At 42.8% G+C, this 19,196-nt stretch overlaps 2 protein-coding genes across 3 annotated transcripts; both read right to left on the bottom strand.

Moving 5' to 3' along the window:
- Positions 1 to 916: 916 nt before the first annotated feature.
- Positions 917 to 8,426, bottom strand: tipin (timeless interacting protein). 2 transcript variants are annotated; one of them, XM_063188832.1, is made up of 8 exons: positions 8,351 to 8,426; positions 7,388 to 7,535; positions 6,778 to 6,868; positions 6,483 to 6,558; positions 5,949 to 6,071; positions 3,250 to 3,313; positions 2,442 to 2,678; positions 917 to 2,147 (listed from the first exon to the last, which is right to left on the bottom strand). In XM_063188832.1, exons 2-8 carry the CDS (start codon positions 7,518 to 7,520, stop codon positions 1,858 to 1,860), a joined length of 1,014 nt encoding a protein of 337 aa, XP_063044902.1. In that variant the 5' UTR covers positions 7,521 to 7,535; positions 8,351 to 8,426; the 3' UTR covers positions 917 to 1,857. The 2 variants fall into 2 exon arrangements, with proteins under 2 accessions (XP_063044902.1, XP_063044900.1); XM_063188830.1 differs by lacking the exon at positions 8,351 to 8,426 and adding an exon at positions 8,176 to 8,239.
- An 837-nt stretch (positions 8,427 to 9,263) lies between these two features.
- Positions 9,264 to 19,196, bottom strand: lctla (lactase-like a). Its single transcript, XM_063188249.1, has 13 exons — positions 19,067 to 19,196; positions 18,447 to 18,607; positions 17,963 to 18,050; positions 17,745 to 17,854; positions 16,975 to 17,103; positions 15,669 to 15,764; positions 15,014 to 15,068; positions 14,344 to 14,505; positions 13,241 to 13,515; positions 11,397 to 11,523; positions 11,013 to 11,212; positions 9,985 to 10,048; positions 9,264 to 9,379 (listed from the first exon to the last, which is right to left on the bottom strand). The coding sequence occupies exons 1-13, from the start codon at positions 19,194 to 19,196 to the stop codon at positions 9,264 to 9,266; spliced, it is 1,713 nt and encodes a 570-aa protein (XP_063044319.1).

Raw genomic sequence — 19,196 nt, 5'->3', positions numbered from 1 at the left:
TCTATTTCATGTCTCTTCATGTTTATTATTACTGTTACAACTACCTCCTCTGGAAGACTGTGCTTAGACAGAGGATGCTGCAGTGCAAGGTGCTAAGGCACACGACTGTTTGCCATGTCCATGGGTACCTACAGGTTTGAGTCTGGCCTGGGTCATTTCTAGGGGTGTAAATAATAGTCGACTCGAAATATATCGATGCATCGATCCTACGGGCGACGATTTAATCAGATCGTATCATATCACGGGGAATTGTTAAGTATCTAAAAAAATCATATCGCTGGCCCCTGTCCAATGCCCTAGCCCCATAACCTAATAGAGGTGGAAAAGTAATTGGAAAAAGTCTAATCATATCGTATCGACTCGTGGGGCATTCTTCAGTATCGAAAATAATCGAATCCCTGCTTTAAGAAATCAATACCATTGTATCGTCATGGAGGCTGTGATTTACACCCCTAGTCATTTCCCAGCCCTACCCCATCTCAATAAATGCACACAATTTGAGCTTGACCTGATGAAGGTCTAAGACCAAAATGTTGTGTACCGTATAAAAGAAAACAGGAAAATGGTCAGTGTACAGGAGTTTTTTTTCTTAAATTGTCTGATTATTAATCCATGTGTCTCCTACACACCTGCCAGCTGAGGTGTGCAAAAAAAAATCACAAGTTGTCAATAGACACAAAAATTAATATGAGACAGTACAGAACTGAAGTTCTAAGCAACTGGACTTGAAAACCTGTTAAGAACCTAACGTGTATTTTTTGTCAACCATGACATGGAAGAGAATTATGACCAACACTGGTCGTATGTTGAATTATGTCATTACAAAACTTCAGTCTCCTGCTGCTTAATGTTTCATAAAAAAACTGACCAAGGAGCAAAGACTTTATCAAATCCTTGTAAATTACACAGAAGCTGCTTACATGAAGAAACAAAACATCTTTATTTGAAAGTACAAGAGAACACAATAAACACAACACTGAATCCGGGGAAAAAAATAATCCACTCGGACACATTTGAAGACAGTAAAAGTTGTAAGATTTCTCTTCAGGGTCCTCTTAAACGCATCACTGTATACACAACGGCAGCAGCACTTCTGGCACTGAACTGTGAGACCAACCGTGTGCTAACACAAACACTTTCAGGCAGCAGAGGAACCAACTGCAGCCTGTCTGCCTGAGGTTCATCTTAAGGCCCTTTGAGGTGAATGAGAAATCAACAGCTGCCTCCACATACCTCTGGAGCTGCAAAAGCAGGTGATGCTGCCGACGTGTTTGGCTTGGTACTGAATAGGATTGTTTGAAATTGTCTGACTGGCAAGCTCAAAGCTTCTGGACTTGATTGAAAAATTGTGACGTTTCTGGCCAACCTTATGTTGATGGGAAGGCCACACAAGATGTGGAAAAGGGATGCTCTGTACAAAAAAAAGTGTCACCAATTGAAGTCCACACATTGCTTTGGCCGCGTTCGTGATTGACAGCACATTTCTGCGCAATCTGAGCAGCACGCATGTGCAATGCAAAATTACAATGCATTCTGGTTAGAAAAAAATGCATTGAAATGCGCTATGCGCAGATTGTGCAGCAATGCACCGTCAGAAATGCGGCAATTGACTTAAGGAAGCCAAACTGGCCAGAAAGATGATTTCCAACGAGCCTAACGACAGAGTACTGATTAAGGTGAGATGATGTGGTGTGATGAAGAATGGCTGAACTGTGGCCGCTGGACCCAAACGGCAGGCACCTGTACAATATTACAGCATAATCTTAATGTCTATGTACAAGGCAGACCAGCGGCCCAGGCAGAGTTGATGGCAAAAAGGCTGTGGCAAGGTGAAAGGGGGTGGGTCTATGGGTGCTGTCAATCACTGTCATCCTCAATCCCATTGGTCAGTTTCGGGGCTGGGGAGTCCCCCTCAGTATCAAATAGTGGAGAGTCTGCACGTGGAGGTTGAGTTTGGGGCGGCGGTGGGGAGGTCTCTGTTGATGCTGCTACATTGGGGGTGGAGCTTGTATTGTCCTGTTCCTGTTCTGCATCCACTTCCTGCTCTGGCTCCTTCTGTTGTGGTTCCTGATTGGCCTGAGAGGAGGCACTACTGGATGTGGATGGCCCCTCCCCTTCAGCAGCACTGGTGTTCAACTGGCTGTCACCTGTAGAGGAGAATCCCAAAGCCATACACCATCATGGTTGGTTATCAAGCTTATCATCAGGACACATGGATTTGGAATGTATACTCAAAGAGGATTGACATTTCTTAAAGAAAATCCACTGACGACCTAGGATTTGAATTGTCATCTTTTTAGACACATGTTAGTTCATCCGTCAGAAACAGTTTTGCTTTTGTAAGCATTTGCATATGACTTGGGTCTGTTGATCTTGTTTTACTACATTTCTAATATTATCATTGATCGTCAGCAAAAATAATATATTTGACAGGGCACTACCTTGCTGCTGTTGTTGCATTCGGGCCAGTCGTCTCTCTAAGGCCTGCTTCTTGTTCAGCTCAATGCGCTGCCGCTGCTCCTCAGATAGGGACACGGGCGCGGGGGCCGGCGTAGAGTGGATGACGGGGGCCGGCGTGGAGTGGATGACGGGGGCGGGCGTAGAATGTATGGGTCCGTCGGGGAACGCTATGTCATCAAAGGGGTCATCGGGAACACGATCCTGCTGTGGCTGCTCGTCTGAAAAACAAAAATATAACAAAGTTTTTTTTTTTTAAATGTAAAGGAAGAATGGATTTAATGATTTAATGCCGGTCTAATTTCACAACTTCAAAAGGCCTTCAAATAGGTTTATTAAATATTAGTGTATGACATCGCCAGAGAGGAATTGCAGCTGCCATTCTTGGCACTGCTTCAAATAATTGAACGTTTGTTCTGAAACATGGGACTTGGGATTGAGCTGACTGGATAGCGGAGAGCCGTGCATTCTGAACTGGAAACAATCTTCTAAAAGTTACCAAACCTCAAGGGTGCGTGTGATAACATTTGGACGAGGTTGTACAAAAACAGACACTGACACAAGTCCTGAATATAGTGCAGACAGTCAGCAAGTCAAATCAGATCTCTATGGGATGCCTAAGTCTCCTCCACCTCTTCTGATTGGCTCATTAGGCCTGGGAAGTAAAAAAAAATATGACTGGGCTCTAATAGACTGATCAAATCACCACATCTTTCCCTTTAGATCACACATCTGCTGTACCTATGAATTAATGATAACCAATGGTGTTGTTTTCGGCTTCACTTGTCTTACCTTCATTGCCAATGAAGTCCTCATGTGTGAGGGGCATGTCGAGTCGTATTCGTTTAAGACAGGTCTGGAGACACAAAGGTCAACACTTACAGTAATCACAACATACCAAAGGTTATATTACGATGATAGATCATAGCTTAATATAGTGGCAAATAAGTAGCAGCCTCTCAATTAACCCATGTAATATAGTAACATTAAGTAAAATGTAATGTAATTTAACCAATCTGAACTCTACAGTGAGTCCAAGAAGTATTTGATCCCTTGCTGATTTTGTTGGTTCGCCTACTAACAAAGACATGATCAGTCAATAAATGTTATGATAATATGTATTCTAATATGGAGAGACAGAATATATATTTAAAAGAAAATCCAGAAATTAACTTAGAATATATATTAATTTATTTCTATTTCATTGAGCAAAATAAGTATTTGATGCCCTACCAACTGATAACAGTTCCAGGCCCACAGACCAGATAGGCTCTTCCAATCAACTTGTCATCTGAATTAAAGACACCTGTACACACTAACATGCATAAAAGACACATTGAATCAGCAAAATCAGTCCATAGTATGAGTGAATCAATCACACTCCAACCTCACCAGCATGGGAAAGACCAAACAGTGGTCAAAGGATATCAGGGACAAGATTTTAGACCTGAAGACAGATTAAATGGGGTACATAAGAAAGAGACTGGATATTAAGGACCCAACTGTTGGTGCCACAGACATCATAATAAGACTAGATACGTCATCGCGTATTTCAAGCACGTCCGCACAGGTCGGCCATATTAGCGCAGCCTAAACTCTCCACAGACCCTCCGTTACACCTGAAGTAAACTGAAGAGTTGAAACGTTGGGATACTTAAAATTGTATACTGTTGCTTCGCTGAAATATTGACATGTGTTTATAAATGGTAGGGCTCCTTAAAACTTAAGTGTAGACTGGGGTAAAACGCCCAAGAGAGGCATATGCTTCCCTCCAAAAAATTAGATAGACCTACAGCAAATACACATTTTAACCATTGCTGTGCATTACGTTGACGGCATGGATAAATTCATTGCATCAAATTATAGACGACAGAGATGACGTACTGGAAGAGAGATTTAGCCTACAGCGCAACAAGTTACTTCTATCTGGATGGTTTTAGCGTCAAGACTCATTTTGAACACAAGGTGGAGCTGTCGAAACCAAAGTAGAATGTAGACTACAAGTGAACGTTTATTTGTTATTTTACTTAAAATATAAAAGATGACTTTGTGCATTTGTTTATGGGATCTATTTAATTACCTGAATAAGCCTACTGAATTATATTATACATGATTTTAGACCTATGAACATTATAATATAATGTAATATAATATAATAATGTGAATATGCATCACTATGCAGTATCAACATATACTTTCGTTTGGATTTTTTTATACTGTATAAAAAAACAACCTTTTCGAAAATCGATATAAATTTGAGGGAATTATGGCCATCTGAAGAGTATACAACACCAAAAACTCACTGCAACTGGTTGAGCCTGCAGGCTGCGCTAACATGACCGCCATGCGCGGACGTTCGACTTGCATGACGGGAACGCGGACGACGCATCTAGTCTTCCTATATGATGTCTGTGGTTGGTGCATTTCTTCCAAAATGTAAGGAATACAGAATGACCATCCATCAGCCTGTCTGGGGTTCTATACAAGATTTGACCTTTTGTAGGGATTCGATAATCATGAGAACAGAAAGAAAGCACCCTAGACCTGTACGGGATGAACAAGGCAATGATATCAAAGCTACTGGTACCAAAATCAATGAGAAAACTATTGGTAGCATTTAATGCCACAGAGGATTAAAATCCTGTAGTGCACACATGGTACCTCTACTTCAGAAGGAACCTGTGCAATCCCACCTGAGGTTTGCCAACGAATATCAGACTGGTTTAGGATATGATAAGGATGTGCTGTAGTCAGATGAAACCAAAATCAAGCTGTTGGGCATTAACACAATTCGACGTGTTTTGAGAAAGAGAACCGCTGTCTATGATCCCAAGAACACCTTCCTCACCATCATGCATGGAAGTGGTATCATTATACGTGCAATCCTGAGTGCAAACGTCCTTCCCTCCACCACTAGACTGAAGGTGGGCCATTTTTGGATCTCCCAACATGACAATAATATGCAACATAGTCAAAGCAACGAATGAGTGGCTCAAGAAGAAGCATATTAAAGTCATAAAGTGGCCTAGACAGTCTCCAAACATTAACAATATAGTAATTCTATGGAGGGAACTGAACCTCCCATTTGCTAAGCTACAGCCACAAACAAACTATTAATGTTTTAGAGATAATCTGCAAAGAAAAATGGGCAAAAATTCTGTCTACTGTATGCACATTGTCATCAACTAAAAGAAGCATCTGACCTCTGTGCTAGAGAACTAAGACTTCGTCAAAGTACTTTGTCTTCTTTAGCTAGAGGGGTCAACTACTTATTTTGCTCAATTAAATAGAAATAAATTAATATATATTCTTTAAAGTTATTTTCTGGAATTTATTTTTGATATTCTGTCTCTCCATGTTAGAATACATATTATCATTATGTGTATAGATTGATCTTGTCTTTATTTGTGGGCAAACCGGCAAAATCAGCAAGGGCTCAAATACTTATTGGACTCACTGTACTAGTTTGTCTTGCACATCATTGAGCTCACCTGAACATCTTTTTTGGCTCCTAGGGATTCAACCTTGTCGATGAAGTCCTCAAACTGGAGTTTGGGGTAGAGCCTGTGGGCCCAGTTCTCCATCCTCTGCATCAGGACCCGCAGATCATCCGCCTGGATGTGCAGAGAACAAAACACAACAGAAAAATTAGCAAACCTCCTTACAAATATAGTAGAAGCAACCTATTTTTTCCTGATCCATATGTATACCATGTGACTTCCATGGCGAGATGGACCTATCAAAGAGCAATCATGATGCAGTCGAGAAAGCAACGTACAAAATCAGCTCGTACTGTACAACAAGACATGCACCTGAGATCAGTGCATTTTTAACTAATGTCATTTATCACGACACTGGTGGAGTCACTTAATCTTAATTGACACAGCCAGGACTAATTCACCTGCTATTTGTCAACATGTAACAACGAATTATATGGTTAGGTTCTTAGGAGTTGAGATTAGTAGGGGGTAGCACAAATATGAGATAATGAGAAAGAGAGCCAGGAAAATGAGTGGGTCCATTACCTCATGTCCTTTTCCTTTAAAGTGAACGTTGTCAAACAGACCTCGAAGAGCTGGTAGTCCCCTTTCTGAGGTGAGTCTAAGGAGAGTAACCACATTTGAAGTCAGCCTTCGCTAACAGGGACACATACATTAAGCAGTGAAAAGTACCGTACACCAGGAAAATGTTTGGTGTCATTTAAGAGAATGACAAAAAGTTGAAGGAAATCGTTACTCAATTGTCGTTAGTTAAAGTTAATAAATAAGAAAAAATACTAGAAAAGCCTATTGTTATATGGTCATGTGGCAACTGACCGACCTTTGAGAGTCCAGTTTAGGCTGTGGCCGTTTCACGGTTTTTCTCTTAGGAACTTCGGGCAGCTTCGACTCCTCACCTCCCTCCTCCTCACCTTCACAATAGGTCAACATCAAGTTAGCAGTTAGAAAAAGTTCTCTGTTTGCTCAAATATCTTTACCTGATAAAAGTAACACACACCCTTTATATTACAGTGTTCACAAAAAGTTATGAGGGACATTTGGCTAGCAGTTAAATATTGATAGAAAACTAATTAGTTTCAAGTGAATTAGTGTAAAGTAACAGCTAATGACTGTGCTTGAACTCGGAGATACATAATTGGGCCTCATCGAACCAGTCCTTACTTTCAATATCTCCTCCTGGTACAACCTCATTGCCATTAGACAGGAACAGTGACAGCTATACAGCCTCATCATACATGTCTTGTCTTGTCTTCTGTCATGTCTTGTTTAATGTCAGTGAGAATAACTGAAGTCAGGCCAAAAGACAATTTTCTGTTTCATGTGTAACAGACAATGACGTTTTTTTATCGTATCTTTCCCTTTTAGATTTGTTTTGACATTTCATCTGAAAGCTAAATATCCCTAACTTTTTGTGTACACTCTGCTCTTACCATTTGCAAATGGTTCTTCTTGGTTCTCCTCCTGTCCAGGGGACCCGGGGGGAGGGAGGGGAGGGAATGCCTCATCTTCTATTAGTTCGTAGTCGGGGATGTCGAAGAGTCCATTCTCCAGTGGGTCAAGCATGGCGCACCAGGATCCCTATCAGGCCATTCACAACAAACAGGTGGGTTTGTCAACTCAGCTAGCCAGTACCCTGGGAGAATCATTACATTACATATCTAATATAATGGAAGCTTGATGCATGGTTAAGAACTAGGCAGAACAGAAATTGTATATATGTGCGTAATTTTGAGGATGACACCTGATGATGACAACAAAACGGCATTTGTCTGACGTTTCATCCAAGTCACAGCAGTTGTAGCATTCTGAGGAGACTTCAGTTTACTGAAAATAACTTCGTTAACTACACTACACACCAAAGGAAAGCGGCAAGGTTCTAGTACAGGTTTTAGTCCAATATGCCAGCACGTTTGCAATAACGACACACTAGGCCTGTCACAACTAGTCTAGCACTACAAGCTGCCTGATTAATCACAAACGTGGGGGTCCTGGAGGATGGGCACGGATTTAACATAGCCCTGCTGTAGGTAGCCAAACAACAGCAGCTAGCTAAAAGTACCTGTTTGGGACCATATTCGATATCATGACCAAAACTAATGGGAAAACAAAAATGTTATTCATATACATGGCAGTGAACAGTCTTTATGACAACGACATCACTTTCAGTAAGTAATAAAAGGAGTCAATGCAAAAGCACTTGACTTGCTAAGTAGCTAACCTTAGGCAAGTCCAAAGGCGGGAGGCTAATCTTGCCTTCTTATTTCTTCAGTATACCTTGCCGTCTGAGATTAAACAATATCGCATGTCAACTGGGCATTTACTATTGTGTTACATCAATTAGAAATATTCCTAAAGTTGCTTGCATTTGTTTTTAAAACTATCTTCTTTATTACCTTGATTGAGCGGCAGCTTTTCCCGGTTCTTGCTCTCCTGGAAGTGCGTGTGTGGTCAAACAGCCAACATGCACACGATAGCCCTCTACTGGGCTGGGTGTGTTTAGCAGATTTCATTAGCTTATTACAGCCCCAGATTTTTATTATAGCCACACCGACTCATTCAACCTGGAAATTCCTTAACAGACATTCCTGTGTCTCTAAGAAGACAATAAATAAATAAACCAGTGACGACATTTCGTTTTAAAAACATTTAATAATTGGGTGTATTTTTACACAATGGATGGTGCTCTGACAGGAGGGTTTCGCTATTTCTATATTTCCAATAAAAATGCACATGTTGCATTGCGTATTTATGTGAGTTATTGTTCAACCCATACAATTTCATCCATTAGAACATTGTTTTGTTTTCACCCACCCAACATCTTATCAAACATCTCATCAAATCTGAACTACACCAGACCATGGATAAGGGGGGATCGGATGGGTGTCATCTTTGTGAAAAATAAACTTGAACACACTGAATTTGCTGAGCCGTCCTCTTCCTTGCCAAAAGATAAAGCTACACTTAAAAGTCAACATTCTTTTGCATTATTGAAAAATCCCAGAGGCAATCGTGTAAATGGCAGAGTTGTATAAAGTAGAAGTAGAAGTAGGCTACTCTTACAAATGTAACTACACTAGTGGTACAATATGACATAGTTTCAACTTTGTAATATCAAACCACTAGTGTTGTAATTACATTTGTAAAAGTACTTCTACTTCTTCTTTATACAATTCTGGTAAATAAATGGACACCTGTGTGGTCAGAGGCAATGTGAAGACAAAAAAATAAAATAAAAAAATGGTACAGATGTACAGTTGCGGGTAAAGGGACAGGAGAGGATGAGGAGTGATCTTGTATGTAGGGAGTCTAGAGTCGTCCTCGCAGTAGGAACATGAGGAAGATAGCACTCAGGAGGATGCACAAGGTGCACACGGTGGGCACCACGATCTCCGTCACCATCTCCATGTGGCTCGTCAAGGGGTCTGGAACACAGCCATGGCATACAGACAGGATCACGTTAGGATAGAGGAGAGTTAGAGGAGAGTAGAGGAAAATACTGTAGAGATACATTGGGTTAGGTGGATAGAGGAGAGGTAAGCAAAGGAAATTAGATGGATGGAGTAGGGAGCTATTAGTTGTAGAGATACTTTATTGATCCAGATGGAAAAAAATAAGGAAATACTTGAGTTGAAACAGGCTGATCTGCACATAAACATAAGATAGACCAACGTATACTAGGCCTGTATATCTGAGTCAAAGTGGTAAAATCGTAAATCAGAAGAATCTGACCACGTACATTATCATTCAAATTGATGCGGGATTTGATGTCTTATACTCAAGGGCTCTTAGGGATACGCAAAGAAATAATCCTTCATAACACAACCTTCAGAGAGGTGAGGTGCAGTGGCGGAACAATTGCACATAGGGCCCCAGGGCAAGACACTTATAGGGCCCTCCATACGACTTGCCATGGTCACAATAGGGCCCCCACCACCAATACGGGAGGGCCCTGGTCCCAGGGGGAAATGCCCTGCTTGTCCTCCCTATAGATCTATCCCTGGTGACTGTGCAAAGGGTCATTACGTACCTGCTGCCAGAAGCTGATTGCTAGATGAACATGTTTCTGTGGCCTTCCTCCTCCAGTTCTCCACCTGTGTTACAACATCAGACAAAAGACAGAATGATTGTATTATACCGTAGGGCCTATGCATACAACTTTCTATTATACCTTATTATGAATCATTATACATTGTAATTCTATTGATAGCGATTACTAGCAGTTAACATTAGTGTTGCCACTTTGTCCTAGTTTTCCCTGATTGTCCCGTTTTTTGATGATCTATCCAGGGGATAAAATACAGTTTCCATGGACAGTGAATGAAACTGATCAATCATTAATTGAAATATGCAGGTTGTTTGTCAGACAATGGTGGAAAGGACCATGTTGGACGGCACAGTTTGACTTTTTGTATTCCACTATTGGACTGTACTGCACTACCCCACGACACACACAGACACACACACACACACACACACACACACACACACACACACACACACACACACACACACACACACACACACACACACACACACACACACACACACTGTACCAGGGATTGCACCTTACCTGCACTACCTCAGTCCTGGAACCTACCACTTGTACTGTTATTATACTGTTACTTTCACTGTTATTATTTCTATTATTGTAGGCCCTAGTGTTTACATTCTTTATTTATCTTATCTCTGTTACATGTTGAATGTTAAATGTTGAATGTTAAATGTTGAACGTTAAATGCTAAATGTTCATTTGTACTGTATTTATTATTGTCCATTGTTACCAGTCCATCACGGATACCTGTCCTGTCTTGCACTTTATGTCAGTCTGAAAAATTTCAGTTTTGTATATGTCTTGTCCTGGCATGGTATAGAGAGAAAACGTAATTTCATTTTTCCTTGTATATCTTGTGCCTATGATGAAAGTGACAATAAAAGCTGACTTGACTTGAAAGGAAACCCTAAGTAGCATCAGTCAGCAAACCCTAGCCAATTGCAGGTAGATGCTCCATTTTATTAGGGACAATACATACAGTAACATCATTGTTTCCGTCTCACCTCTCTCTGATTAGGGAAGCCATTGGACTTGATGATCCGCTTGTAGTACTCCACCGAGGCCTTGGGGTACCGGGGCTTGTCCTTGCTCCTGAAGTCCACATAGTACAGGCCAAACCGCTCAGAGAAGCCCTCATCCCACTCAAACTTGTCCAGCAGAGACCAGGCAGTGTAGCCTTTCACATCCACGCCATCTTTTATTGCTATTGGTGGAGAGAAGGAGTTTTAAGAGGAATTCGGTGAATGTGGCCGTTGTATAGTTAGTTGACATTGCTACCCTATTCTTTCAGTGTGGTCTGCTGGTCTATCCTAAAATATTTTATGTGTGTGATAATAATTATACATGCACTGTCAGTCAGAGTGACCCAGAAGAGGTTTTGACCTTACCCTTCAGCATCTCATTGATGTATTCCCTAAAGTACTGCATCCTCCACTCGTCGCATAGCTCTGTGCACGCCGTCTTCTCTGACACGCCATTCTCAGTTATGTATATCATTGGGTTTCCATACTGGGTCTGAGGAGAAACAAACACAAGCGGAAAAAAACAATTCAATCAAGAATCAAGAATCAAGAGCTTTTATTGTCATTGACAAATAAATTTGACAACGAAATTGCGTTTTAGAATACACTGTACATGTACCCCAGGGCCGCTGCTCATACGGGCGCTGCCACTAACACACCTCCACCACCTAGGCTCAAGTTTAATACACATTGGGAAAGGATGAGGGTAAAAAAATTGTCCATGTCTTCATATTATAGAGTTAACATCAAGGCATAGATGAAAAAAAAACCTCATATTTTAGCAAAAAAAAGCAGTAGAGACAAACATTCGTATGAACCGGGGGGTGGGGGTGGGGGGGTTGGAGATGGGGAAGGGAGAGGGGTTGCAGATAAGACAGAGGACGCGTTGAAGTTGAGGGAGGGGGGGGGGTGGCACTGGGTAGTCCTATCCCCACTGTGCACCAGATCTTATCCGCCTGAGAGACGGCCTTGGCCTGGTCCACAGCAAGTCCAAAACAAACACCAGGTGTCCATTGTGATGGGTAGGGAGGCAGAGTCTCCTGACACTGCTTGTCCTCCAGGGAGAGATAGATGAGTCCTGACCTAGGTCAGGTCGCTGATTTGCTGGGGCGCCAAAGACAGATTAGATTCATGTTTGGGTTATTGCAGGCATTCCTTTTTACTGCTCTGCAGGGATACGCATGTGACTGGCCACACGTCTCAAATACAGATGAATTTCCAACAATTTTGCCTCCAGCCCGATCGATTCAATTTGGCGGTTGTGTGCGACAAGTCCATCAATGCGGCGATCCATAGCTTCGAGGTGGCGTTGTACGGCCACAAGCCCTTCCAACAGTCTGTCCATCGTACGGTGACCAGCCACAGAACTCTCCAAAGCGCGATTCACAACCACATTCTGTGCTCGAACTTCACTGCCCACCTTATCAATCAAGCCGCGCAGCTTGGGGCCCATAATAGCTGCTGCGATCCTCGTACAGTTGCGGTAGATCAGGCCCAAGAGTAATCCAATTCCCAACAAGCCTGTCACCAGAAAGCCAAAGATGTATAAATCTTCAATGTCCTCCACGTCCATCGGAGCAAGACACATGATGCGCCACTTCCCCCACGGGTCCATCACGTAGCCAGCTGCCGATGTCCCGTCTGGACAGTTGGGCTCCCCCGAACCCACTTTGATCTTCGAAAAGATGGTGTCAATTGCGTTGATAGACCAGTTGACCAAATCCATTGTTAATTTCAAATTCAGGAGAAAAAGACAGCGGGAGCCTCTGCAGAGTAAGTCAGACGAAGACAGAGTGCATAGCAGGGAGAAGGATAGGAGATAGGGAGAGGGAAGAGCTAAGAAAAACACGTCCGCCTCCTCCGAGGTCAGAATACAGAAGGCCAATCATGATCAATCGACTGAGATACCCTGATAAAGGCACCGTCCCCATACCTGGTTGTTGTGTGTGATGGCTTAAACAATTTTTGTGTGTGGGATGATGGTTTTTTCTTTGTTTTTCTACCATTATTTACGTTTATTAACGGCAGCCAAAGCACAGGAAAAGGAGGCCATGCTATTTGCCTACTGCATTTACTGTATACAATTTGAGTTCCATTTCCTGATTTTTGTTTGTGTGTCATGTATTCACACTGACAAATATTTGTTGTTCTTGTCTGATTGGTCTGGGGTTATTCTTTTCTTTGGTCCTCATGCACAGTAGCCTCTATACCTTGACGAAGTTGAGCAGGCGCCGGAAGCCCCAGGGCACGGAGTAGAGCCACTCGGAGCCGGGGTCGGGCCAGCGTGGGTCCACCAACTCGGCCAGGTCTCGGTCAGTGAAGTAGCTGCTGCCCCTGCTGGCGGGGAAGTTCTTCTGCGTGACGTAGCGCGTGGTGAAGTGGCCCACGCCAAGGAAGTCACACGTGCCCCGGATGTAGCTCTTCTCCTGCGCCGTGAAGGTGGGCAGCCGGGACGCACCCATGCCCTGCTGGGCACTCTTCCTTCCTGCACACAGGGCATGGGTTCAGCAGGACAATACGTTGCATTACACTTTGCTTTCGTCCAAAGTGACTTCAAGTTTTCTAGGTACAGGGTATTAGTTACAGTCCCTGAAGGTGGGCAGCTGAGACATCCCCATGCCCTGCTGGGCACTCTTCCTTCCTGCACACATTACAGTTGGCCTACATTGCACCAGGCAGAGGCCTGACAAAGTGACTGCCACTCATCCTGTTGATGAGTGATGATGTCCTGACAAATGTGGGTTTTTTTTTCATCGAGTTTCATGCACGCAGAGCATGGAGTCACCAGGACATTACGTTACACTTTGCAGATACTTTTCCCCAAAGTGACTTCCAGTTATTTAGGTACAGGGTATTTTTTTCAGTCCCTGGAGAAATGCCTGTTAAAGGCTGCTTCAGGGATGGAGAAGGTTGTAGGAAATCACCATCATTCTTTCCTCTGATATGGGGTTTGAATCTGCAACCTTCTGATTCCAAGACCACCTTTCAAACCATTAGGCCACAGCTCCCTATTAGGCCTCGCCACGGCTTCTCATACAAAAAGTTATAATCAAGTTGGCATCATTGGAAAAATGGCTCAAAGGTCAAATAGTTTTTGCCCTTGTTTGCCCTAGACATTGGAGGAGGAACGCCTTATAATTTATTTTGAGATAGACACTCAACTTCCTTTGTACATTGGTGGCAGAGGTAGTCTAGAGGTACTCTGAAATAATTTTTCTATTATTCTAAGGACGAAAGAATTACTTGGTGTTACATTAAGATTTACATTCCCAATTTAGTCTGCTGGGTTTTTTCTAAATGAATCTTATCTCACCTATGTAGTCCTTCATCACTTGCGGGTAGTCTCCATTGAAGAGTGGCGTGGCAAACCATCCCAGACTGAACTGCACGTATCTCTCCGCCGCCTCGATGTCCTTCTGATTGGTGATGTCCACCGGCTCACCCCAGTCGGCCATTAGGGAGATCCCTATCAGACCTGAAATGGAGATTACCCATCATGCACCTGCCTTGTCTCCTCTCAGCACATCATAAGGTATGCCTATACTCTTTATTCTCTTACTCTGTGTGATTGTGGGTTTGTTTGAACTCATCTGGCTAGTGCCTTGATTAAAGCAAGGAAAGTCAGTGCATTCTGTAGCCTAGTAAACTAGCGCCACCCGCTGGCGGCAATTTTTTTGTTTTAAATTACACATCCAATCTCACATTTAGTCTGGTTTATCAGGCTATGCATTCTGGACTTTTGGGCAAGAAATACGGATGTTTAGATAATGTACTATGTTTAGACATAAAATCATCAGATAGTACACTCCATACCCACCCATGCAGTAATGTACACTGAAATCTGAATAAGATTGTCCAGAAACCTCAGTGTTTCACTGCTGTAAAATATTGACTAGCCATCTAGAATACTTCAAACAATCCCTTTATTATCTCTGTGGATATTGAAGCCGTTCCTCAATTCTACAGCTGGAGCTCTTGATTACCTTTTTGTTTGCTCCGCCACTGGGTGTCATAAGTGTGCCAAACCTTTGCATGTGCCTGAAAAACACAGTCAAGCAACACAGAATGAAGACAGGATTGTACCAAAATACTATATACTGTATGGTGTGTGTGTGTGTGTGTGTATGCGTGTATACGTGCATACGTGTGTGCATGCGAGCGCGCATGTGTGTGTACATCCGTGCGTGCGTGTGTGTGTGTGTGTGTGTGTGTGCCTGTGCGTGTATACGTGCATACGTGTGTGCATGCGAGCGCGCATGTGTGTGTACATCCGTGCGTGCGTGTGTGTGTGTGTGTGTGTGTGTGTTTGTGTGCCTGTGCGTGTATACGCGCATACGTGTGTGCATGCGAGCGCGCACATGTGTGTACGTGCGTGTGTGTGTGTGTGTGTGTGTGTGTGTGTGTGTGTGTGTACGTGTGCGTGTATACGTGCATACGTGTGTGCATGCGAGCGCGCATGTGTGTGTACATCCGTGCGTGCGTGTGTGTGTGTGTGTGTGTGTGTGTGTTTGTGTGCCTGTGCGTGTATACGTGCATACGTGTGTGCATGCGAGCGCGCATGTGTGTGTACATGCGCGCGCGCGCGCGTGTGTGTGTGTGTGTGTGTGTGTGTGCTTGACATGTTATGTGGTGTGGTACCTTGATCATGTTATGGGCAGCCTTGTATGCCCCAGAGCCTCTGAGCTTGAGTCCAGGTGCATGCTCGCCTGTCTCATAGCCCTCCACTGCTGCAGACTGCAACCACAATACGCATGCATTATGAAGGAGAAGAAAGAAAAGAAAGATATACACATAGTATATAGGCCTACTGAAAATATCAGTATAAAGTATAAATTATGCATACTTAGTTATGCCATATTACTCATATATGTATAAGCACAGCTCTGCGCCATGTGCAATATTTCATTTAGTGTGTTTATAGCTTTGTATGTCTTTCCATTTCCCTGAGAGCTCTGCACACGTTACTATGCGTTTATGCTCAAATGACAAAGAACAACATTGAACCCTGAACTGAGTCATGGACTTCTGATGAACTCAAAAATCCACATCTATAGAGATGTAGACACACTTGTGAGATACCGAAACATAATTTTATTGTGCTGTATACTGTATTATATATGTAATATATATATATATATACTGAGTTATATTCCCCCATTCTTCAAAATTATTTCAGCAATATACCATAATGTAATGGTATGTAATCACAAAGAATTTGCTTTCCCTTGCCATACATTTTTTTTGCTTTGCCTCGCAGTGGTTTTGCAATTCCACACAATAGCTTTTCTGTCCTCTTCCCACACAATATTGCAGGGGGGATCCCTCAAGCAATAATAGATTTCACGCATGCATTGTTGGTGAAGCTCCAAACAACAATATTACCGATATAAGTCATAATTATCCTGACATTTGTGGGAAAAGGAGGCAAAATGGGAGCTCTTTTTCTACTTCTGACATGCCACAGCGCAAATTCCACCTCCGCAAACTATATTTACTTTAACTCTGTATAGAATATAACCAGCATTTTACACTATTGTGTCTGCAAGCCTATAACCGGCAATTTACTGCAGCGTCTCTCTGCAACCCTAACTGCTTGAATACTGTCATTGGAAGGGCTGGTGTCTTATTACTCGTAATTCTTGCTCATTGTCACATTGTACAGTATGTGGCCTTCACATTTACATTGCTGTGTGGCAACATGTGTCAAAGGGTTGAACGCTTTCCCAGATAGAAAAAGAGGCCTGTTCATTGTGCCAGCTTTGTCTACTGTGCCTTTCATAGTACTACATTACAGCGAAATAAATTTGAAGCTGGCATACGAATCCATTTTTCATTGGATAATATCACTGAAATATCACTGAGACGCTGTGAAAACCAATTTCATAGTGTTGCTTTTAGCAGAAATCAACAAAAGCGTAAAAAAACCTCCATCAGGATGACTTACCCATGGATTGCTGAACGTGATCCAGTATTTCACTCTATTACCAAATCTCTCAAAGCACAAATTGGCAAAGTCATTAAAGTAGCTGACCATGCTGACATTCTGCCATCCTCCATATTTATCCTCCAAGACCTATTGAGAAAGAGAAACAGAACGGTTTTGTTTGATTGATTTTTAATTACACCTTTCCAAATAGCAAATAGTTCAGCCATAATAGCACACACCCATGTAATTATCTTGCCCGCTCCAAACATCAGCACATTCATCTTCTCTCTCGCTAGTGAAGTGAAAGCTGCTTATTGTCTCACTTCTCTGCAGTTGGCAGTGGACTGGTCTGGGCACTCAAGTGTACTGTGTGGCCCAGCCAAGCTGTGTCTCAATCGGCTGGGCACACGACTGCTACACCGGTGACCCAGGTTCGATTCCCGCCCGAGGTTATTAGCCGAACCCTCCCCGTCTCTCTCTCTCTCTCTTCTAATTTCCTGTCTCTCTACTACTGCCCTGTCACAATAATGGCATAAAAAGGCCCAAAAAGGTCCTGCCATGGCCAACCGGTAGGGTACTCATCTGCTATGCGGCCGACCCCTGGTTTGATTCCCGGCCCGGGTCATTTACCGATCCCTCCCCGTCCCTCTCCCTATTCGCTTCCTGTCCATCTCTCACACTATCCTGTCATTAATTAAGTCAAAAAAGACCCCCCTACAAAAATCTTAAATCAAAAAAAAAAAAAAGACCCAAAAATATTTTTTACAAAAGAGTATGGTGTGACCCACCTGTGGCAGATCCCAGTGGTAGAGCGTCACGATCGGGGTGATCCGGTTCTCTAGCAGTTCATTAATGAGCTCATCGTAATACTGGAGTCCTTTCTCGTTTATGTGCTGTGCTGTAGAGACACCCAAGAAGAGGAGGACATGAACACAAAGAGGTGCATACGGAGCCGTCACTCAGGCACCATCTTGTTTTGTAATCTCAGCATGTATTGTAATCTCACATCTGATTCCGTTTGGGAGGATCCGAGGCCAGGAGATTGAGAAGCGATAGTGGTTTAGCCTCATGTCTTTGATTAGGGCAATGTCATCCTGAAAAAGGGACATCGGGGACACACTTCAAAAACACAGCTGGGTCAAATATGAAATGTTTGCATAGATGAGGTTAGTATTGCATCAGGCTATGTTATCAATGCAATGGACTTTTTGTGATTGGATATATAGAATTAGACGAAACATTTTTATACCAGTGCTTAATGTCGGTATTGGCCAGCTGTTGTTTTGTAGATTGAATGCACTGTCTGTAATTACATTACCAGTTGTATGAGGGGCAGTACTGTATTTCCTATAACAATCTAGCCCAATGTACATGCTGTATTCCCAAATATACTGTAACAATAATGTAACAACAATATGTAGGCCTACTGTATACACCTACTGTACAACATGTGCCCATACATATCCTATGAAGATGATGTCACATCTCACCTTGACCTTGTAGTAGCCCTCACAGGAGGAGTCTCCGGTGTCGTTGAAGGTGATCTTGCCCCTCTTGTGGGCGAAGGCATCCCAGATGCTCATGCCCTTGCCGTCCTTGTCCCAGGCTCCCTCCGTCTGATAGGCCGAGCTCCCAGCCCCCCACGAGAACCCTGGGCAGCATCACAGTCAAGACAAGACATGACAAGACAAGACAAGACAAGACAAGACAAGACAAGACAAGACAAGACAAGACAAGGCAAGGCAAGGCAAGGCAAGATTAGACAAGACCAGACAAGATTAGACAAGACAAGACAAGACAAGACAAGGATAAGACAAGCTTTATGGTTTCACTTTTGTTGTTTTTTGTTTTCTTTTGTTTTGTTTCCGTCAAGACTTCAAGACATTTATCGCCATTGTACTATTCCCGGTACAATGAAACAAAATGGCCAAATAGGCCACAAAGGCCAAACAAATTAAGGCCTCAGACCGAGCAAACAAGCAAATGCATTTGATTAAAAAAATCTGAAACATTAAAGCTTTCTTTTTTTCCACTAAAGAGCATGTCCTGTAATAATGTCAAACGTTTTGAGTCATCTGTTCTAGTCATTGCTTTTTTTTCTTTACTTTACCGGCTGGAAAGGTCCCAAAGTAGAAAGCTCCTTTGTCAGTCTTGGTCCAGTCGAAATCCTCCGATGCAATCACAGCAGAGAGCCCCATCACTAGCAGATGGACAGCTCGGAGCCAAGCGTGCGGTTCCAT

Source organism: Engraulis encrasicolus, chromosome 22 (assembly GCF_034702125.1).
Source record: "Engraulis encrasicolus isolate BLACKSEA-1 chromosome 22, IST_EnEncr_1.0, whole genome shotgun sequence".
In the NCBI taxonomy this organism is placed as follows: domain Eukaryota; kingdom Metazoa; phylum Chordata; class Actinopteri; order Clupeiformes; family Engraulidae; genus Engraulis; species Engraulis encrasicolus.
Note: the sequence above shows the minus strand (reverse complement) of the source record. Positions and strands in the feature narration are given on the sequence as shown.

What these genes read in the sequence shown, in the direction of transcription:
- tipin (XM_063188832.1), bottom strand. Translation starts at nt 7,520, where the DNA reads ATGCTTGACCCACTGGAGAATGGACTCTTCGACATCCCCGACTACGAA. An exon ending in GAGCCAAAAAAGATGTTCAG is followed by an intron (nt 3,314 to 5,948) that starts GTGAGCTCAATG and finishes TTGTGTCTCCAG; the next exon opens with ACCTGTCTTAAACGAATACG. An exon ending in AATGCAACAACAGCAGCAAG is followed by an intron (nt 2,148 to 2,441) that starts GTAGTGCCCTGT and finishes TCTCCTCTACAG; the next exon opens with GTGACAGCCAGTTGAACACC.
- lctla (XM_063188249.1), bottom strand. Translation starts at nt 19,196, where the DNA reads ATGGAACCGCACGCTTGGCTCCGAGCTGTCCATCTGCTAGTGATGGGG. An exon ending in CTTTGGGACCTTTCCAGCCG is followed by an intron (nt 18,608 to 19,066) that starts GTAAAGTAAAGA and finishes GATGCTGCCCAG; the next exon opens with GGTTCTCGTGGGGGGCTGGG. An exon ending in CTGCCCATAACATGATCAAG is followed by an intron (nt 15,069 to 15,668) that starts GTACCACACCAC and finishes TGTGTTTTTCAG; the next exon opens with GCACATGCAAAGGTTTGGCA.